The following is a 23,599-nucleotide window of genomic DNA, read 5'->3' on the forward strand; positions in this document are numbered from 1 at the left end:
AAGGGCTCATGGGAGCTCAGTCTGGGCAGGAGGAGGGGAAGGTATTACTAGCCAGAGATTTCAGAGGGGAGGAGGAGGGGGGAATTACGTTTTTTTCAGTCTGAGTGCTGATGGTGCAGATAAGCCTGCCTCTGTGTAATGTTTACAAACATGGCTGCTGTCATTGTATCACAGGAAGAAATAATCATATTCTATTAAAGCAGTATGCAGACAGATTTGCTGTTTAAACCATCTAAACTGTACATAAGATATATAGACAAGTTACTTGTTATAGATAGTTTTTCATCTAAACCAGAGACCACCTAAAACAAAAAAAAAATTATACATACCTGGGGTTTCCTCCAGCCCCCTTCAGGCTTAACGATCCCTCACCGGTTTCCCATGCCACCTGGATTCAGCCCGGTAATTCCAACAGTTGGAGTGTGAACTGCGCATGCGTGGCCCGGCCGCACACGCGTTTCAATGTCGCACTTCCGGAATGTTTTTTTTATTTATTTTTTTACCTTTTTGTTGGTTTTGGGTTCACTTTCAATGTAAATAAATATGGCAGCCTCCATATCCCTTAACAGAGTTGTACAGGCCACATAACTAGCTAAACTTTTTTCGTTTTCTCTCATTGTCTGTGATTATTAACCATTTTCTGCAGGCTCTTAAATACCAATTCCAAATGTTTATCCATGTCATACGACAAATCATTATTTATAAAAAAGCAGCGTGTAGTATTTGGATCAGGCCTGCACATCTGACTGTGGTGGTAAATGTATGTATAATTTCTCTGTGCTTTTCATGGCAAAATGCAGTTTGAACAGATGTCTGCCCTGCAATAGCGTAGCTTAGGAGCTCTGGACCCTTGTGTGAGTTTTACATTGGGCCCTTTGAGCGCTTTAAAAATAACTATAACTAATTGCTATGGAGTACCAAAACCTACCAAGGACAGCTGCAGTGTCAGGTGTAGGCTGGCGAGAAGATGTTTACAACTAATCAAAGCACATATAGAAGTGATCATTACCAGCTTTGCACCAATAAAGCTGCTGAAGTAGGGCTCATCCTGGGCCCCTCTGGTCCAGGGTCCCTGGTGCGGTCGTTGCCTCTGCATTTCCTATTGCTACGCCACTGCTTCCCTGCATTTACTTTATGGTGCTAGAGCTCAGGGATGGCAATCTCTGCCATATTGTGTATCTTCTTCTGAGTTCTTGTAGGATCTGAGATGAAAGAACATTAACCCGCGCTTCTACCTCCTTCTCTGGCTAATTCAGCTGGTCTATTTATTAGTCAAGTCTGTGATATGGAAATGTCTTCTGGCTTAAAGCCAAAATGAATCAACATAGCAGAAGATGAAAAAGGGTTTATGATGCATTTTAATGCTTAGGGTGTTCATGATCCCTTTGTAAGTGAAGTATTCTCTAAACAGACAATACAATTTCAGCCAATATTTCCTTCTTCTCAGAGTAGTTTTAAGATGGACCCATGCATATGTTTAGATAATTTGAATGTCATGCAAATAAAATAACTATTTATAACGATCTTACGTAGTGGCACAGTGCTCACCAGTCATAAATTGTTCACCAGATCACAGTTCCACTTGGCAGGCGCATACCAGATGTCCATTCCTCAGAATATTCCTGATCTTTGACTTTGCCACTTGCAGATCTTCTCAGAAAAAAACTAGAAGCAAAAACATGTAATCAGCAGACCGAACGTCTTGCCGGATACTGTATGCTTTGTCCACTTCTGCTGATACGAATAGGTTTTATTCGGAATTCATCCAGGTAATTTGCAACCCTGAGCGGGGGGTCACGTGACTACCGCACTTCCTCCTTCAACCCGAAAGGAGGAAGTGCGGTAGTCACGTGACCGTGAATTGGAGCGCAGCATGGGACGGATTAACCCAAAAGTCTCCTGGGTAAGTATAACCCTCTTGCCCCCCCGCTTAGGTGTGCTAATTACCTGAATGAATTCCGAATAAAACCTATTTGGAATTCATCCGTTGCTCATCACTACTTCAGAAACACCTTTATAGCGTAATATTGTTTATTTAGGCATATATTGTAAAAAGTATTATATGCAGGGATAAAATGCATATGCAAAGTTTAAAAGCATCTTGTAATCTTTGTGGATTCTTGGCGTCTCCCCATCACTGCCTTGCAAGCCCCGTCCAACGCGCTTCATCAAGATGATTCATTAGGGGCCCCTGATGAGTCATCCTGACGAAACGCGTTGGATTGGGGTGTGCTGCTCTGTCATGCACCGCAGTGTCAGCCTTCCTTTCCCCTTCATAGTAGGCTTGCCTGTATAGAACAGCTGCAGCAACCTTATACTCTATCATTCAATAAACTGAAATTACCATGTTTGTGTGCTCAGGACTCCCAACGCAGCAGTACATGTACTTTTTCCTTGGTAAAATAAAATCTTTGAAACAAAACTCTGGAACTGTCACCCGAACGATAGAGTCCGCATCTCTGAGAGCTACAGCTTGTATATGTGTATGAGGTTTAAGATCCTGTAAGCTCTGTGTTCATAGCAAGCAGTTTTAATATGCATAGGATATCGATTATCAGTGATGACCATGGTTTTTTACTTTACTTTTTGTGTTTTAATTACATTATATTGTAAAATAAAATGATTGCTGTTGAAGCTGTAATTTTGATGTCTTTCGCAGCTTTTTCACATAGGTGAGTCAATGAGCTGACTCAAGGAGTTGTTTAAATCTTGTGCAGTGCATAACTTTTAAAGGACCAAAAATGTGCTAGAGGTAGACATTTCTGGGTTCTGATGACAAAGGAAACCTTACTGAATTAAGTGTACCTGAGATGTCACAATAAAAAGATTTGAATCCTCCAGCCTCATGAGCACCGATGCGTCCCTCACCGTCCTCCCGAGTGCCTCCGTTTAGCCGAAATCACTCCCGGTAATCTGGCGTGACTGAGCCAGGTTACCGGGACTGCTTGCGGCTGAATGGAGGCACTCTCAGGTTTCCTTTAATATATTAGTTTGCCAGAAATCCTGTGTTTTTTAAATAAGCTAACATCTAAGCCACCCCTGGCAGAGTTGAAGCTATCAGGTGCCCCCACATTTGTTGATCTATTGCCACTCCACTACTGAAAGGATCTAGTGACAGCTTCAGATTCTAGCATTTTGTTTTGTTTTATTTTTTTTCAACAATAATTTTTATTAATAAATAATAGATAATAATCTAGCATTTTTTTATATAGGTGACTGCAGTCTTTATCTCTAGTCATTGGTGCATTCCCTCTGCTTAACATTAAATACATACGTGGTCGGATGTCGCAGCAGTGATCTATACAGATGATAACTGTGCCATTAACCTACCAGATTATGCAGGTGGTGCATGAAAACCATACACTAGCCTTTTCTGTTTTCTTATCAATATGTCTGCACACCACTGCTCCCTCCTCCCTATGACCACTCTTGCTCTTGCTCTTCACTGAGAAGCTGACTACCAACAACAGACATGTTATTGTCTAGCAGTTGGCATGAGCACCATCTAGTGGCTGGAGTGATCAGTGGTGCAGTATTTACATCAGCACCAAAATGGTCAATAAGATGCTACAAATTTCAGGTTAATGCCTATTTTATGTGAATTTCATACAATGTGTGTAGCTTGAAATTAGAAAAATTATTTTCATGGGCTACTTGCATTTAATTGGTCCATTTCCAAGCTGCATAATTTGCGTAAAATAAACAAAAAATTTGAAATGATTAGCATCTCATTTGACCATCTCTGTTGAGCACTAACCCCCAGTGCCTGCAGGTATCGTCTTATGTGAGTGGGTACAGGGCCCTGTAGGAGATAAGGTGGCCTTCTGAACTGATTTACAGAGGAACTATAGTGAAAATAACATAATGAATACAATTGCTTATTTTGACAATATTCATAGTTTATAGATTGAGTCATTGTTTGTACATTGTGTATGCCTTCCTCTCCCTGATTTACATTCTGAAATTTTAAACCAGGTGACCAAGTCTTTAGTAGTGTCAGGTGCAGCTCTGTGCATAGAACGCTCAGTAAACAAACATTCCGCAGAGGGAGCTTTGGCTTGCTTGGCATTTGGAAACAGAGCTTATTTCTCACAATGCACTGAGTAAACTACTGTCAGGACCATGGTCTTAACATCTAGCCATGTATTTTAGAAAAGGTAAAGATTTCTCATGGGAAAGGGGGTATCGGCTACTGATTGGGATGAATCCTGGGTTAATGTACCTCTTTAAATCCATTACGTGCAACAATGGCATTTCTCAAGCTTTCTGTTTTCAGTTTTTTCAATTTTCTGTACTCTTATAGCCTTATTTTCTGTTCTACAGGTGTCCCTGGCTAACGAGAGAAATCTCTCCAGCCATCCCAGTGTATAATGGACTCGTGTTCCTGTTTGTGCTTGCAAACTTCAGCATGGCAACCTTTATGGATCCAGGTATCTTCCCAAGAGGTAAGCCATTTTACTTTCATTTATTGCTAGGGAATGTGTATTAGAAGCAATAAATAATGGTTTTGGCAATGGACTGGCATCAGGCAACGTAGTGATCAGTTTAGAACTTCTCTGTTGCTCATCAGATCTGTGAACTGTTGAGTCTTGTAATATCTGGTAATTAATTATGTGTTGTGATTGCGGAAGCTGATTTCCATCTGCTGTATAGGCAGTGTCTCTCACCAGTGCTAACATCACAGGGAGACCTCGAACTGAACCCAACACTGGCTCCATGCAATCAATATTAATAAGACCACAAGGCTGCAGTTATCAGTGCTGGGCAGGACACTGCCATTTATTCCACAATACAATGAGAATCATTTTCACCGAGTTTACAGCACATGGCATTTGCTTTTCCCTACTTTGAAGATCATTAACCCTGCTTTGCTGTATAACAATAGAATCATTATGTTTCGTTCTAATACTGCATCACGTTGCATGTACGATTCCCTTGCTGTGCACTCTTCCCATAAATATAAAAGGAACCTCTGCCTGGATAAATGCGTAAAGTAGTCCACACACAGCATTTTGTTGTATTTAAACGTTAAGCTCATCATAGTGTCACATCATACGTTTGTGCATTTCTCAGCATGCCTGGAACCCGCTGCTTGCTGTGTTTTGCAGAGCAAATAACTTTTTTTTTAGCACACTTCACTGCATTAAACTGGCGTGAACAAGTGCATTGTCTTAAAAGTATGCTTCATTCAGAGTAAAGGGAGCTATAAATTACTTTTCTATGTTGCTGTCACTTACAGTAGTTAGTAGAAAATTGACAGACCTGACAGAATTTAGACTATCCCATTTCTTCATGGGGGATTCTCAGTATCTATTTTTATTCTTTACAAAAGCACTTCCTGGAAAGGATCTATACAAAGAGGCAGGATGTAATTATGCAGTGGAGCTGGAGGCGGGACAAAGTGTGGGACTTAGGGGCCTTCCACACAGGCAGCTGACAAAAAGTGTAGTCACCGCCTGTCAGCTTCTCTCCTGCACCAGCCGCCCAGTACGGCACGGTACAGGAGCCCCCATCCCCCCACTGAGTGAGATCAGAGCGCAGCCGCACTCAGACTCGACCTGTCTCGTTCCTCCGCCGCCCAGTAACATCACCAGATATCAACACTTGACACGTGTGGTGTTACAACTGCTGCAGTTTGGTTGCATTTAAATTGCATCGGAATTGCACTGGCGGGCGGCAGAGGGGGGGGGGGGGCTGAATTGCTCGGCAAACACACAGTTCAGCCGCCCGTCTGAAAGGAGCCTAAAGCCTCATCTACACAATACAATTTTCCATCAGATCGACCGGTGATCTGATAAGAAATTGCATTGTGTGTAGATGTCCAAATTGTTTCAGAACAATTTTGCGATAGATTTTGCATTAAGTACCCAAAATCCATTGCAAAATCGCTATCCGATTGGACAGTTGGAAATTAATAGATTGTACCATAAAGATGAGGCTTTAGTCTGACATTTTGGTCTAAAGAAGAGGACACACTGCTGTATTTTATTTGGTAAGAGCACCTTTAGTGGCAGACCTATGCTGGAGAGGGATTGGAAAAGGTAAATAGTATTGTCTCTTGTAAAATATACATGCTGTAAAAGAAACGAAAACGTATTGCTTCTAGAGTGCTGAGGCTGAAATCTGGTAGCCTATTGTAAGACTTTTTCTATTGTAGATTGAAAGTTTGATCCATAAGTTACCTTGCCATACTGGTGCTCTCTTTTCTTTTCTGATGGACTGACAAAATACATCCTGTAGAATCCGTTTTATCTCCTGCCAAGAAAATATTTGTTTTTCACATTGTCTCATGGAATGGGGTTAACTCCTCTGAGCTTATTTTCCTTATATTACTCTAAAGGTAATTTTGCAATCATTTGTAGGAGGAAGTGAGGAGACCCTCCCCATTCAGAAGCTTTACTGAGATCAAATGACAGTAAATTAGATCCATAAAAAAAACATAATTTAGATCTGTTCCTCTTATTGCATAGGCTGTTTATCCTATGTAGGAGGTTTGTAGTGGAGTGCTATGCTCCATAGCTATGGCAAGCTGCACTTTTTACTTGTCATTTGTTAGTGCGTCCAGAAAAGCCAAATAGGAACAATCGTGACAACAGATCCTGCTCTGGAAACTTCCTGTGTTGGGAAACTCATTTTGTAAGTTTGTTTTTAAGTCTGCTGCTTTTATTGTTGGCATAAGAAATCATTCTGACAGCTACCAGTTCATCTAAAGAGGGGAGAAAGTTACATATTTTTGTGTAGCCTCATTGTCCATCTATTATTGAGCCCATGAATGCTGATCGATATCGCTGCTTTCATTGCTTAACAAGGTCAGATTACAAGAGAATGTTGAGGTGAGAATTTGATTAGTGTTAGCGCCGTTTTATGTGGATGATTGAACACTGTGGTATCTTCATGAAAGTGGGATTGTCACCATAAAAATCAAATTTTAACAGCAACTGGTCTGAGTGTATGAAGTGATAAAGATGCTAATCCTGCATTCAAAACTTTCAAAAGTTTTTCTGCTGTTATGATTTGGAGTTATCACATATTTTAGGAGCACTGGCCCTCTAGTAGTCAGTGCCAAACAGTTGCATGCTGGGGGTTCTTTTTATCTATACTATATTCCTCCTCTTCCCTTTATTTCCCTGCCTGGCTGTTTATCTGAAACCGGATCCACTGTATATTTGTGTTTTACAAGCAAGGCTGAGGTGGCTCAGCGATTGGAGGAGAAAAAAGTTAAAGTGGATCCGAGATGAACTTTTACTCATTGCATAATTGTGTTCCTTTCCTATTGTTTATATGGCATTCCTCAAGCCAAATACTTTTGTTTTTGTTTTAATACTCTAATTCCCTATAAACTAAACAAGCCTCGCCCACAGTTTTTCAGAGAGCCTTGGCATTTTCAGACATTAGCAAGGGCTCATGGGAGCTCAGTCTGGGCAGGAAGAGGGGGAGGTATTACTATCCAGAGATTTCAGAGGCAGAGGGGAGGAGGGGATTAGGTTTTTTTCACAGGCTGAGTGTTGAAGATGCAGATAAGCTTGCCTGTGTGTAATGTTTACAAACAACATGGCTGCTGTCGTATCACAGGAAGAAATAATCATATTCTATTGAAGCTGTTTGCAGCTAGATTTGCTGTGTAAACTATCTAAACTTTAGATAAGATATATAGACAAGTTATTTGTTATAGTTAGTTTTTCATCTCGGATCCACTTTAAAGCGGATCCGAGATGAAAAACTAAATATAACAAGTGAATTGTCTATATATCTTATCTAAAGTTTAGATAGTTTACACAGCAAATCTAGCTGCAAACAGCCTCAACAGTATATTAATATTTTTCCCTGTGATACAATGGGAGCAGACATGTTTTCTGCTTGTCACTATTACACAATTACACACACAAGCAAGCTTATCTGTATCTAGGCATGCTAATATGCATATTCTGTGAAAACTCCACTCTTATCTCCTCCATTACACAGGCAACTGATCTGTATCTGCACTGCAGCTCTCAGATTGTGAAAACTCTGCCTCTGAAATCTATAGCTAGTAACACCTATTTTAACCCGCCCAGACTGAAATCCCACAATCCCTTGCAAGCGCCAAGGCACTCTGGAGAAGCTGTGGGTGTGGTTTGTTTAGTTTATAGGAAATTAGGGTATTAAAACAAAACAAAACAAGTATTTGGCTTGAGGAATGCCCTATAAACTATATGTAAGGAACACAATTATGCAAGGAGTAAAAGTTCATCTCGGATCCACTTTAAGGGAAGAATTACATCAGTATTTAGCCTCAGCTGTGGACAAAAGACATGGCCCCCACCAGGAACAGAATTCTCTTCATTTACTATATACAATTCACTGGAATCAAAACGTGGACAGTACAATACATTTGTTATGGAAGTAGATCAAGTATTTATCTACCTGTATATGTTTTTTTTTTCCTGGCATAGTATGGCTAATCTTCCTGCTTTAACAATTTGCTGCTTCCTGTTCAGACAATACAGGTAGTCCTCGTTTAACGAACGAGATAAGGACTGTAAGTTTGTTCTTGACCTGAATCTGTCCATAAGTTGAAACACTGCGCCATTTCTGTCCCCTATACCTCCTCTATGCTCGTTCTGTGTCACCTCTGTTCCCTCTGCCTTCAGTGTCACCTGTTCACCTGTGCCCTCAGTGTGCTGCAGCAAAATGTAGTTTTCTTGGTTTAAAAACATATTTTCTTTGAACTTTATAAAATTTAATTTTCTCAAAAGCTTGAAGTTTAGCCCAATGTGCAGGAACCCCCCGTATACCTTTTACTTTCTGTGTTCAATCCTACCTTTTCATCCCTTTCCCACTTTATGCCTTTTGTTCTAATTTTACTGTTGACACAAGCCAGCATAAAACGAGTCATCATTCTGCATAGTGACATCCAAATATTCATTTTTGATATTACGCTTTGTAACACGTAATGTGTATCAGAGTGCTGGATTAAGTGATTATACAGTTTGTACTATTGTGACTCAAACATTTATTTAAAAAAAAAATACATCTTGTTCTCACAATCAAAATTCACATTTTCAGGCCATTTGTATCTGTGGGTCATACGTAAGTCAGGTGCTCGTAAGTTGGAGTCTACCAGTACTATAAAACCATACGCGAATATACAAGATCATTAGATTGCCATTCCCCAACTATACAGATACCGACTTTAGCTGACACTTCAGGCCACCGACAGAGCTTGGAACACTTGAGGAAATGTACCAGACAGTATTTTTATTTGTATAATTTGAAGAATGCACGTGCTGGAGTTCATAATCCAGCAACATGTCAGTTTCCTCTTTTGTGTTTCTTGTCTATCAAATGAAAGTCTAAAATAAGCGCCTCACACTAGAAGCTGACACTAGCCGACACTTCAGGCCACCGAAAGAGCAAGGAGGACTTTAGGAAATTCATAGCGCTATTGGAATGAGCGACAAAACACCTGGCGCTGCTGTCCCCCTAGTGTATAAATGTGCCCCCCGTGTGTGCATTTATACATTCTGTCCTATGCCCACTGTGTTGCCCATCCATCTTCCGCTTCCATTTGCGGCGCACATGCTGCTGGCGTATAGCACGTGGAGCATGTGTGACTTCATGCGGCATGTGCTAAATGTTGGCAGTGTGAGAACCGCAAATGGAGAAACGGTAAGCAGAAGATGGCGGACTCGCTTAACCTTCCTAGCAGTATTGGCGGTTATGCAGGTCAATACAAAACATGCTGGGAACAGTATTGACGTGGAATGATGTGCATACACGTCAATACTCTTCTGCACTGTATACCAGACCCTTATTTGACACATTTTGGCAAGTTACAGGAAAGAAAGTTATGAAAATTAATTGGATCACCTTTTGCACAGAAATCCTGGGGAAACAGAACGTCAGGGAGGTTAATGCACAAGAGATTTCATGCTGAAAACAATTGGGAATCAGCCTGCGGTGTATGAGCAGCCAACCGATCTCTCTCTAATCAGATTCGATCAGAGAGAGATCTGTCTCTTTGGCCGATTTACCAATCATGGCTAGATGAATTGATGGTTGTGCCTTCACTCCTGCTTTATTTGCATTTTCTCATGTCGTCCTCAACTCCCAGTTTGTTCAGTGAAGTATCAGCTAGTATGAGCAACCAGCATAAGTCAGTTGTTTCACACTTCTAGAGCAGATAGACAGGAAGCACTGAACAAATCTGCCTGTAACTCCTTTGCTTGTGGGTGACAAACTCCAGTACCATACATGTATAGTTTACGCTTTATACAGAAATACTGTCTGCTAATGGTTTGTCAGTTTTGCCTGAAGGTGGTCTCAAGGATTTTGTTTGATGAATTGTTGTTAGTGTCATGTTGGTGACTTGTCATTGAAAAAGTTAAGCCGGGACTGTCAAATTCCCAAAGTTCTTGAAGCTCGACACAAATTGCAGCTGGCTCCTAACGTTTGAGTGTTTGTCTAATGGTCAGTGGAGTAGCCCCCTATTTATTTCCTGCTGGCTCCAGAATTCAATAGACTGACAGTACACTTGAACATATTAATATGGATTTCAGTCTGTTAAAGATAGGTCAAGGGTCAAAGTTAAGGTTAGACTTTGAGGATCACTTAGTGTAAACCAGCAAATGTTATCAAATGTTATATTAATTCTTGGTATCACCACCTCATCTGCATCAAAATCATACAGCACCAAGACGTTGGCGCTTAAAACGAACACTCCCTCTCTTGCACCCCACCATAGTGTGTAATTTCTTGCTACCATCCAAAATTCCCAGGTGTTTTCCTACTCCTTTGTGCCTTACATTTCCTTGATGTCTTTATCTCCTTGATGTTGATTTTTTTTTTCTAAGTAGCCCTCTTTTCTTTTGTCTGTCTATACAGTGCTGGCTGTACAGTTACTATAGTAGCATTGCTATAGTAACAAGGCAGTTCTGCTTTCACCTTCAGTGTACAGACAAGTTCTGGTATGTGGAGGATACATAGGCGATATTTCCAATCTGTCTCCCTTGGCAGCTGAATGCTCTGCACTCCTTGTACACTCTTGATCATCATTGTGTACGGTACCACCTCAGTGCAATACTCAGATGTGTCCTGATGAAGATGTAGAGTAGAAACCTATATTTTTTAATATGTACAGCTTTGTTTCTCTATTTATATTGTGATATTCTGGGGGATTTGTAGCTCATTGGTAGAGTAGGTCAGCAGCATCAAGGCTTACAACATACCAGACGGTGAGACTTTTTAGGGTTAAAGCAAAGCAAGAGCACTTTTTGTCAGATAAACAGCAACAAACATACACCACACTGGGTGTTCAGTAGGGTGGTAGTGTGTGACACACAATATACAACCTTCTTTGTCTGTACCAACTCTATCTCAGGCTTCTTGCCTTCTGCAGCCACACTGGCTTGTGAGTGACACCCTGCCACGGGCCTAATGGCAGTCCACGGCCACTCACCTATTCAGGATTCTCCTAGATTCTCGGTACTGGAGTCCAATTCCCCTCCAGCACCTCACACAGCTTCTCTTGCTTCAGTATGCCTGGCAGTCTCCCTGCTGCCAGACTCTCAGGAGCCTCTTTGCCCCAACAAACAATCCACTGCATACTGAGTGATGCAGCCTCTTATGCGAATTCACACAGGTGAACCAATTAACCTTCCATCTGCCAGACTCAGGCCTAGACTTGGATGAGTGGCGTGCAAGGCCCACCCTTCTCCCAAAACATGTCAGTCCTGGATCCCAAACGAATCTGCACAACAGTGATGTTGCTAAATTGAAACAATAGTCACCATCCAGGACTTTAACCTCCAAATCCATGCCAGAATCGAGCAGACCTCTGCTCTGATCATCACACTATATTGATTTGCACAATTGACTTCTCAGGGAATATAGAAACAATCGGTGCTCTAGGGACACTTGAATGATAACGTCCTTATCATTGTACATCCACTCCTTACTCAGTCACATGTAATAATAATCTGAGGCTACCTTTTTTTAGGCAAGGCTAATTGGCTTATTGTGGAGATTTTGTTTTATGATGTAGAAAGAAGCTGGGATACCTGGGATACAACTGTTCTCACCTTACATATTGCTGCCTTGGCTTCTACCCGATTTGTCTGTTTGCATATGCGATCACATTCCCTAGTTGAAATAGGCCTTTAAAGAGAACCCGAGGCGGGGTTCTTACAACGCAATCCCCATACAGAGGCTGGGTCTGCCTATAGAGCCTAGCCTCTGTTGCTGTTTAGCTTCCTCCAAAGCCCCCCTGTGCGCTGTGAAACCCCATAAAACACAGCTGCGCTGTCGACATGCAGCGTGTCGCAGCGCGCTGTGTTTACCTCACTAATGCCAGTGTCGCCGCTCCCCCGCCTCCTGAATTGCTCCGGTCCCCACCCACGTCCCTTCCCTCCAATTGGAGGGAAGGGACGCGGGCGGGGCCAGAGCGATTCAGGAGGCGGGGGAGAGCGGAGACTGACATTAGTGAGGTAAACACAGCCGCATAGCGCGGATGGGGTCTCAGCCCGCAAGGGGGGCTTTGGGGGAAGCTAAATAGCAACAGTGGCTGGGCTCTATAAACAGACCCAGCCTCTGTATGGGGATTGTGTTGTAAGAACTCCGCCTCGGGTTCTCTTTAAGGGCAAACGTACTGCAGTGCTGTCTAAATTCATGGACATGGAGGGCCAAACATTTTTTAGCTACATGGTGAAGAGTCGGTCACAATAAATTGAGTTCGCGCGCTACCGATAGTGGAAAATATTCAGATCAAAAGGGCTGATACCACCGTGGCTTTGCTTGTATCCCCAGAAAAAAAGCCCTTCCTAAATGTATAAACAGTGAGGCTAATATAAAATGTTTTATAACAAATTACTGATTTTTTTAAGGTGGTCTGATTTAATGTTAGTCCCCATTCCCACCCACACCAATCGGCGGTTACCTTTTCCTGCCCCTTCCCTCCCACACCAATCACTGCATATGTCCTCCGAATAGAGGACTTAGGGGTTGATTCATTAAGTACCGTACATGCACGTACAGCAATATTACAATTACTTCCGCGAGCAAGTCCCGCCAGATACGCTACTAGCATGATCCACGGTACTTTAGTACTGCACCCACTACATTGGTAATGCACACATTATGGTAGTAACAGTCGCGCTACTGGAGTACTGTGGGTCACCCTACTAGCATATTTCGTGGTACTTGCGTGTGGAATAACTGTAAGATGAGCCCTGGAGCACACAGGTACTGGAAATATAGTAAACACTAGAAAAAATATACAAGATTCCATAACCTGCTTCAAATACACTTACCGGTAAATCTTTAGAACTAGTCCTAAGGCCTGTTTAAAAACGAGCAGTAGGCTGTGGTGGCGCCCTTCCTTCCCCCCCGCCCTGCCCGCACTGGTTTCTCTATTGGCGCGCATATGTTGCACGCCGTGCACCCGCTTGCCCCCCTTCGGGACCTGTCGTCCTCTGCCCCACGTCATTCCCCACCAGCTCTCGGCAGTGTCTCTGCGTCCCTCCGTGCACATGACACAAAGCACTGACACACGGACATGGGACGCAGGGACACTTGCCAATTATTAGGTAGGAGAACTACAACACTCGATGGACGTATGTCTTTTTTCAACCAAAATAACTATGTAACTGTGAATCAGTTCCCTCAACTGATTCAGTGTTGTAGTTTGTCTATATAAGGATTTAAGTGTATTTGAAGCAGGTTCTGGAATCTTGTATATTTTTTCTAGTGTACTGTGCGTGCACAGTAATATTACAGATGTTTAATGAATCAACCCCTTAATGAGGAAAAAAAAACCTGATGTCAAGGGCAGAGCTTTGGCTTTTTATTTGCTCCGCCCTTTCCCCCCGGTATTTATCATCTTCTGAATGAAGGATTCAATATAAAGAGATTGAGGACAGGCACGGAGGTAAAAAAAAGGAAAGAGCAGGCGGGCCGGATGTGGCTTTTGGGCTATCATTTGGACAGTGTTGAGCTACACTACAGCATTGCTTTTTGCACCCACTCTGTTACTACCGGTATATGCAATTATTGTAGCCCTAGATGGTTTGTCGTTTTGACATGCAGTACTGACCTTCCTGACAATTGTACCACAGCCTAATATCTGCTCTGGTAGCCCTGATCAGTTGTCTGTTAATTATGCTGCAATCAACACTGGTGTAAAGAAAATTACAGCAAAAGTGGGGCAGTTACTAAGAGCACCCATTCAAGTTCTAAATAAATTGAGGATTCCTATTGGTTTCTCTGGGCTTAAACCTGTTTGTGGAAATTGTTCTTTATACGGAGAGTTAAATGGACGTTTGACGCTGGATATGAAATGTCATTTCCTACATCTAGTTTCTTGTAAATTTATATACTCCAGGCCAGGGAAGTTCACATTACAAAATGTTGTCTTGTGTGACTCATCAGCTTTGTTTTAAATGTTCATGGACTCCAAGGGTTACTCGGGGCGCAATAACAAGAATTTTGACCAAATGACCTTACATAGGATATGGTAATGCTTTAGTTTTGCTGGTCACTTTTTAAAAATAATAAAGCTTTGACAAAACCAATTTTATAATTAATATGAGAACGCCTTGTTCCATACATAAAGTGCTGCTCCTGCCAACCGCTGGTACAGAGTTGAAATCCATATGAGGACAGTTTTGTCAGCCAATATTTCCAATTCTGATGAGCCACACGTAGTTTGACACGACCCTGTCACACTATGTAGCAAGGTGGTGACACCCAACTGGTAATGGCAGCTGCACAGAATTGTCTATTAGCTCATCACCTCTAGCCCCTATTAGCTGCATTATAAAATTGCTAAGCCCATGAGTTGAGAGTTGAGCCCATGAGTTGAGCACTAGGAAGTACCCGGCCAAGAGCAGCATCTAACAGGCATAAATGTACCGCCATCAGCTTCACGTGGAACAGGGGCCCTAAGATGTTTCGATGTAATGCCTTGTATGCACCATTACATTTTCCCGTCAGGTTGATTGGTCAAACTGATCATATCTGACATGCCCGATCTGCTCTCAATCGATTAACTGTATAGATTTTCTGATAATTACTGCACAAAATTGATCCCGGGACCAGATCATATATGTAGTAAAATTGATTGTACCATCAATCTCATGGGAAATTGAATGTTGTGTCCCAAGCATAAGGTTTTTTTCTGCGCTTTTATCAGATCAAAGTTTGTGGCATCTTCTTCTTAGGTGTGAAGCTAGAGGCGTGCAGCATCTCAAATGAATTGAACTTTTGAGTAACCACCTGTGTATAAAATGAAAATGATTTCATTGTTAATGCCAGGTAAATTAAACTTCTTTTGTGTATTGTTTTTTTCAACCCTAAGCTGATGAGGATGAGGATAAGGATGATGACTTCCGAGCTCCCCTTTACAAGAATGTGGAGATCAAAAGAATACAAGTACGGATGAAGTGGTGCGCTACCTGCCATTTCTACCGCCCACCTCGCTGCTCCCATTGCAGTGTTTGTGACAACTGTGTGGAGGTAAGCTCTGGACTCCATTAAAACAATAAAGACAAATAACAGTTGTATTGCGCTTTTCTCCTGGAGGGCTCAAAGCAATTGAGCTGCAGTCACTCACGCTCAGTAGGAAAGAACTGTGCCTTGTTCCTCATGGCAGTTAGGGCTGGGTCACACAAACATCTCTACGATGTTAAACAACCACCTTAGAGAGAGCTGTCCATTCAGTACAATCGCTAACCGTCTTTAACCATTGATTGTACAAACTCCACATTTTGATCCTGATTTTTGCTATCATCTGTCCGGCACTTTGCCGAACATATTGCTTCCAGGATCATTTACCGCCACGCTTCTGTGCCCTCCTGCGTTGATGAAAAATGCTGCACGCCGGGAAACGCCAACAAATGCTTTTCTGCACGTTTGCAGAAAAGCATTTGAAACAAGACACCCGGATGCCGCCGCTCGATTATTTCCGACATGTACGATTCCCGTTTCGATGGATCGTTAGGTCGATTTGGCATACTTTGCATGAGAATCGACCTAACAATCATCAAAATGCGCTCGGAAATAATCGAGCGGCTGGGATTCGAGCGGGGCATCGAGTGCGGGAACGCACAGTGTGTACCCGGCATTAGACTAGGATTCTGCAAGGGGCACAGGCTCATATGCTAAAAGTGAACCCGAGGTGAAAATTAATTGATGAGATAAACCATTCTATCTATTCTTCTACTCCTAAAAATGGCTTTTTTTTTTTTTTTTTTTTTTTTTTTTTTTTATAGTATCCCATAGTTTTCCTTTATATTTAAACATTTACAAAGTAGGTTGAATGTTTTACTGTCTAATCAGTTTCAGCCTATAGTGTCTCGGAGTTAAAAAAATGTCAATAGTTCCTGTATTTTACCTCTACCTGCCCTCAAGTTGTATTCTGCCAGGAAAACTTTCATGGCTGTATTTTGCTTATCAGTGATGTTTACTATATTCCTGACAAGGTATCGACAAGACAGAAGCTGCCACTTCCATGCCTAGAAATTAACTCTTTCAGGCAGCAAAATAAAACAAGTAAAACAGCCTGGTTATGAATCTGTTTTGTACTTTACATACCGTCTATCTCATCATGCCGCCTCGAATGCATTTTAAAGGGAAGGTTCAGGGAGTGGGTAAAAAAAATAAAAATCCATATCCACTTACCTGGGGCTTCCTCCAGCCCGTGGCTGGCTGGAGGTGCCCACTCCGCAGGCTCCCGGTGGCGACCCAACCTGGCCAGGCCGGCTGCCAGGTCGGTCTCTTCTGCGCTCCAAACTCCGCCTCATGGGGTTGCGCTGACGTCATCGGACGTCCTCCGGGCTGTACTGCGCAGGCGCAGTAGTTCTGCGCCTGCGCAGTACAGCCCGAAGGATGTCCGATGAAGTCAGCGTGCCCCCGTGAGGCGCAGATTGGAGCGCAGAACAGCCCGACCTGGCAGCCGGCCTGGCCAGGTTGGGTCGGCCACCGGGAGCTTCCGGAGCGGCGGCGAGGGCACCTCCTGCTTGCCACGGGCTGGAGGAAGCCCCAGGTAAGTGGATATGGATTTTTTTTTTTTACCCACTCCCTGAACCTTCCCTTTAAGGGCTGCAGGTAACATTAAGAAGAGAACAGCGATTATTAATAAAGCTTGCAGTTTGTGAAATGAAGGCTATGGCATTTTGCTAAGAGGATTTGCACTAATGTTTGAAGTAGCACAGTTCCTCTACTGAAACAGCCTATAAATAAATTATATTTTTCTGAATCTGATATTATATCATGTGTTTAAACTAGCTTTTTTTATTCGCAGGATTTTGACCATCACTGCCCCTGGGTGAATAACTGCATAGGACGCAGGAATTACCGCTATTTCTTCCTTTTTCTGCTGTCTCTTAGCACTCATATGGTCGGGGTCTTCTCATTTGGCCTCATATTTGTCCTCCACCACCTGGAGATGTTGGGAGAAGCTCACACTAGTATTACGTATCCTGTCTGCTGGCGTTTTCACTTGTAATTTAGACACAGCCATGTAAAATGTATCATTAACTTAACATTTTTTTCTGATTCTTTGGATCCAATTGTATGTGTGCTAGGCTAAAACCTCATACAGATGCTAGACTGTTCTGAGCCTTGGGGGCAAGTCAGGGCTTGGAATCCACAGTGTATACAGGGGTCTCCTGAGGGCACGTAGTTATCTGGCATGTCAAATCCTTAAGTGAAAATTGGCAGTCCATTGTCCCCCTCCTTGTGGTCATCGCTCCTCCCTTCTTCATAGAAACAGAACTTGCCCCTCGGCTCAGGCTAGTAAAGCATCTGTACAGCATAGGGGCCCTGCAGTGTCACTCACAAGATCAAGTTTGATCCTGGTGGGCGACTCAAATTGAGGAAAAATCATGCTTGTGTACACACCTTTCATGAGTGAGATTAGACCTTGTTCACACTTGACACACTAGGCATTGTGCTATAAGGTAATGCATTAGTCTGTCCGAATGCCCTGCTCACATTCTGCAATTAGCAGGTTCAATCATCTATGTGAAAACTTATTTGGTTTTCCTAACACGCATTCTTCTGCGTGTTTCTGCACAATACACATGTATTGTAGGAATTGCATGGGTAAAAACAGCAATATCTGACACAGTACACATTACAACTCACATTGGGACTGATTCATGTTACATTGGCATGTGCAGCCAGCGCACTGTATTTTTACCGGCACTAATGCCAGCAGAGTACCATTTGTTGCGCAATCAACACAACCTGCAGTACATGGATAACCCGAGTGCCACGACGTGTGCTGATTGCACAACGTGCAGTACTCTGCTGGCAATATTACTGCAGTGAATCAGGCCCATCGTGTTAAAATTGTCTTGTGTTCTAAAATGCTTATACACAAGGGTGTTTCATTTCTCTGTTAGTACAAGCGATTCTCAGGTTATACTATTTGTAGTCAATGTGCAAGTCCATTTGAGTGTATATGTTAGCTGAACAGCAAAGGGCATATTAGATTAGATATTGTGTATAGAAAAACCGTTTCCTGGCAAACTATTTCACATTCCTGGACGTGAAACTCACGTCCAGGAAGCCATGTGCGCTCCTGCGCGTCCACGCGGCCGATCGCGCGCGCGCGCGATCGGCCGGCGGTTTGTTAGCCAGTGAATCAGTGAATCGGGCAACGGTGCCCGATCACTGATTCCTCTCCCCCGCAGAAAAAGCGACAGCTTTTCTCGGAAGCTACGCTTTTTCTGCTTCCTATGTCGCTCTAAGCGTACGTGGTACGCTTAGAGTGACGTCACTGTAAACAACTCATGGCTGCCATCTTGTGGCCAAAAAGTAAACTACATCTAAATGTTAAATAAAAATAAAAATACACACATATTTACAAAAAAAATACAATTTCAATCCCACCCTCCCAAAAATACCCACATAAAATGTTTAATTAAAAAAAAAAAAAAACATTACAATTAAAAAAAAAAAAAAAACACAAATATTTACCTAAGGGTCTAAACTTTTTAAATATCTATGTAAAGATGAAATATTTCTTTTTTTTTTTTATTATAAGCTTGTAAATAGTGATGAATGCAAAACGGAAAAAATGCACTTTTATTTCCAAATAAAATATTGTCGCCATACATTGTGATAGGGACATAATTTAAATGGTGTAATAAACGGGACAAATGGGCATATACAATACGTGGGTTTTAATTATGGAGGCATGTATTATTTTAAAACTATAATTGCCGAAAAGTGAGAAATAATGATTTGTTTCCGTTTTCTTCTTATTCTTCCTTTTAAAATGCATTTACAGTAAAGTGGCTCTTAGTAAAATGTACCCCCCAAAGAAAGCCTAATTGGTGGCGGAAAAAACAAGATATAGATCAGTTCATTGTGACAAGTAGTAATAAAGTTATAGGCTAATGAATGGGAGGTGAAGATTGTTCGGATGCATGAAGCGAAAAACGACTGAATGCGAACTGGTTAACAAAGTGATTAGTTATATGGAAGTCAAGAAATTCACAAGCGAATGCAATGAGTTCAATGTAACCCCTCTAAGTTTGCCTTCCAGTGACTTGAAAAGCAGGTCTAATTCTTTTTTTCACTTCTTTATGCAATTGTTAAATTATTTTATGCCTTAGCATTAACATTTACATAAAGCATTGATGCAGAACTGTTAAGTGTTCTTGCTTGATCTGCTTACATAGATATATAGAAGCACAGAAAAACAGTTGATGTGGGTGTTTGTTTTTTGTGTAGTTTCACTTAAAAATTTGAGTAGATTATTTTATCCAAGCAGTATGAAAGTAATCTCCTTAGCCAGTGTGTCCAGGATCTCAGTGATGTGTGTGGCGGGACTGTTCTTCATTCCTGTTATCGGCCTCACAGGATTCCATATTGTGTTAGTTGTACGAGGCCGCACCACCAATGAACAGGTAATAAAAATAATGCAAGTTTTGGCAATGCTTATTACCTACCTCCTTTTTTTGTTTTGCTTTTTTAATTTCCCCTTTTACTGTTTATTATCCATAAGGCTATTTTTCAAATCTCTCCAGGTAACAGGGAAGTTCCGTGGGGGTGTCAATCCGTTTACCAGAGGATGCTGTGGGAACATACAGCATGTGCTATGCAGTCCACTGTCACCCAGGTAAGCACAAGTGATTGGAGGCGGAACATATCTGACAGAATTAATGTGAATATATAATCTGCAGAATTAAAAAAAAATTGAAGCTTGGTGTTACAGTAGATACCAAGAATTCTCAGTACTCGGTTCTCATTGCTTTATACATCTGCACAAAGCAAGATGTAAAATGTATTGCCCCCTACACATGCATACAGCTGTGCTAGATTTAAATTAAGCCCAAGGTGAAAATACATTTGAGCTAATTAATTGTATGTGTAATATTAAAGGTAAATAGACCTTTCCTGCAGTGTCACATTCTTGCTTTCAGTTTAAGGTCTTCAATTCCAATGTGAAGTGTTAGCAGCCATGACAGTGTGAGGTAGATTTTAGTTTATTCAACTCAAAAGCCCCATACACATGCTCAACAGCTGTCTTTTATGCAGCACAATTATCAAATAACTTTTGTTGTGAAACAAGTTGAACAACCAAAAAAAGTTGCTTGCTATTGTTCACACAACTGATAAGACTGATAAAACGTCAATCCCAACTGTTGAATTGACGTTGTATTAGTTTTATCAGTTGTTGGAGCAATAGCAAGCAACTTTTTTTGGGGTTGTTTCAACTTGTTTCACAACAAAAGTTGTTTGATAATTGTGCTGCATAAAAGACCGCTGTTGAGCATGTGTATGGGGCTTAACTCTTTATCAGGAGTCTGTTTGCAGACAGATAAGTGTTTTGCCTTCTAGTTACCTTTTTGTTTTCTGCCTCGTTTGCATTGGTAAAAGCACTGCTTTTTGAACTCTTGCACTGAAAAAAATATAAAGTGAACACTGGCAAACTTTATATAGGATAGGTACTACATGTACCCATGTTTATTTGATCCTATCACGTATCCGTTCTGGTACGCTTTAATGGAATGACATGAGATGAGACTAAGGGGTGCCTGTACATCTATCAGACTGTGGGTTGAAATTATTGCAACCTATTGCTTTCTGTATACCGTATTTTTCGGACTATAAGACTCATTTTTTCTCCCCCAAAAGTGTGTGTGTGGGGGGGGAGTTACTGTGTCTTATAGTCCGAATGTTACAGTTCTACCTCCCGTGGTGCTTGTTTCTTTGATGTGTAAATGAAGTAGTAGGCAGCAGTGTTAAGTGGCTTTGCAGCAGCTGCTGTTATTATGCAAATTGCTGGTCCTTTGATCTTAATCTTGTTAGCGTGCCCCACAGCAGCGCAATCCACAATGTTTCTATGCGGCCGATATCCCCAATGTTGGTCCTTTTAATGTTAACGTGCTTCATCCCATGATGCGCGTAATCTTAACGTGCATCATCCCATGACCTGCGGTGCCTGTGCGCCGCAGGTCATGAGAGGGCGCCAGTAAACAGGGTAGTACGGAAGCCTCTGAGGACTCTGCCGCTGTAGCTGCTGAATTGCTTGTCTCCCGGGACCGCACTGCTGCAGGACTGATGCTGGAAGAGATCAAAGGACCCAGCATTGTGGATATCGGCTGCATAGAAACATTATGGATCGCGCTGCTGTGGGGCACTTAAAGAGATTAAGATTAAAGGACCAACATTGGGGCTATCGGCCGCATAGAAACATTATATGGATCACGCTGCTGCGGGGCACGCTAATAAGATTAAGATCAAAGGACCAGCAATTTGCGTAGTTACAGCAGCTACTGCTAAGCCACTTAGAAACATTGTGGATCACGCTGGTGCTGCTGTTGCCACCCCACTGTGCATCTCCTTAGGATCATTTACAGAGCATGGACACCCAGGCTGGTGAGATGTCCTTTAATGTAATTGCATTGGATAGTTAGTGTAGCTGGGGGGAGGGGGGTTGTGTAGTGCAGTGTAGCTGGGAGGGGGAGGTGGAGGAAAGCAGGGGTTTGTGTAGTACAGTGTATCGGGTGGGGGGGGGCAGCAGGGGTTAGTGAAGTGTAGTTTAGTATAGTTTGTGGGGGCAGCTGGGGTTAGTGTAGCTTGGCAGTGTAACAGACAGAGACATCTTGGGGGGAAGGAAAGGTCCATAAGACACTCCTGGATCATGGATGCACCAGGTTTAGTATGTATTTTTTTTCCTGGTTTTTACCCTCTAAACCTAGGTGCGTCTTATAGTCCGGAGCTTCTTATAGTCCGAAAAATACGGTAATTTTTGAATGGGGCTCACTTCTTCCTCAAGTAGTTCCATGACGACAAGATCAGTACTTTGTGGAGCAAACCATCTGCTGCATTACCTTGTATACTTCTTTTCACTGCAGATAGTTCTTTGTGACTCTGGCTGTGTTTAGAGTTTTTATTGTGATGATTAGATTCCTCCCTAATGCTATTGCATTATGGATAAGAACCTGCCTGTAATTAGCACTTTCCAGAAGCTTAAAGCAAACCTGAAGCTAGGAAACTCACTTCAGGTTTAATACATTCCTAAGTAGAGGGAGGACTCCTGGATCCCATAGAGGTTTTCCAGGCCTCAGTCTGTTCCATCGTTACTGCAGTGTTGCCTGGTTGATGTTATTTATCCTGCTAGATCTTTGGTACTCCTTGGGCAGCGTTCGAAAGTAGTCACATCCTCAAGTTGTTTTGAAGATGAGCACATCTGTACTGTGCATGCTCGTGGAAGCGAGTAGTTCTGAAGGCTGCCCCTGCCCCAGAAGTACTGAAGCAGGTCGAATAACTTTAACCAGGATAGCACAGCAACAACTGGGCGGACCAAGCGCCTGGGAAGGCTGTATAGGATCCAGAGCCTTACCTCTACTTAGGTATGTATCGAACCTGAAGTGTGTTTGCTCACTTCAGGTTCTTTTAAATTAGAAGTAGACATTGCAACAGGAGTGGCCCTAGACATTCCAGTTCATCCACCAAGAGATATTTACAAAAAAAAATGGAAGCTTCTGAAATGACATAGTCAAAGCTAACATCTGAATGCCATTCAGTTGCTGTAGGGCGATTTGAAACGAGATGTACATGTAACAGGTAAAGAAAATCTGGAGCAAAAAGTAAAATATTGCATTTTTATACATACCTATGTAGAAGGAATGGTCTATACTATAGAGCCTTTCCGATCCTCGCTCTGTCCCATCGTTCATGCACCATCCCCAGCGGAAGCTAGTCAATCTTCTAGGGCTCTGGCACTGCTTGTGCAACCTTTGGAAGTATTTGCATCCACGAGAACTTAGTCCAGGCTCGTGGAATGCGCAATATGGATGCATTCATCTTCATAAGTACTCGAACCCTGCAGGAGCAGTGCCGAAAGGCTATTGGACCAAGCGGGTTGAATAGCTTCCACCAGGAACACTGCGGAAAAAATGGGAGAAAGCGAGGATCAGGAAGGTTTGATGGTATCCAGAACATAAGTATAAAAAAGTAATTTTATTTTTTCACTTCAGATGTCCTTTAAAGAGGATCTGTAACGTCAAAAGATCCCCTGGGGGGTACTCACCTCGGGTGGGGGAAGCCTCCGGATCCTAATGAGGCTTCCCACGCCGTCCTCCGTCCCTCAGGAGTCTCGCTGCAG

General features: G+C 42.3%; 1 protein-coding gene across 1 annotated transcript in view; it reads left to right on the plus strand.

Moving 5' to 3' along the window:
* The first annotated feature begins 4,329 nt into the window (after positions 1-4,329).
* The window catches only part of ZDHHC8 (zinc finger DHHC-type palmitoyltransferase 8), a 46,338-nt gene continuing 27,068 nt past the window's right edge, over positions 4,330-23,599 (plus strand). The window contains exons 1-5 of the mRNA XM_068243404.1: positions 4,330-4,445; positions 15,332-15,489; positions 17,276-17,448; positions 19,790-19,892; positions 20,013-20,104. Coding sequence (XP_068099505.1) covers positions 4,409-4,445; positions 15,332-15,489; positions 17,276-17,448; positions 19,790-19,892; positions 20,013-20,104 — 563 coding nt within the window. The 5' untranslated portion in view covers positions 4,330-4,408. The remainder of the gene's footprint in view (positions 4,446-15,331; positions 15,490-17,275; positions 17,449-19,789; positions 19,893-20,012; positions 20,105-23,599) is intronic.

Source organism: Hyperolius riggenbachi, chromosome 1, assembly GCF_040937935.1.
Source record: "Hyperolius riggenbachi isolate aHypRig1 chromosome 1, aHypRig1.pri, whole genome shotgun sequence".
NCBI lineage: Eukaryota > Metazoa > Chordata > Amphibia > Anura > Hyperoliidae > Hyperolius > Hyperolius riggenbachi.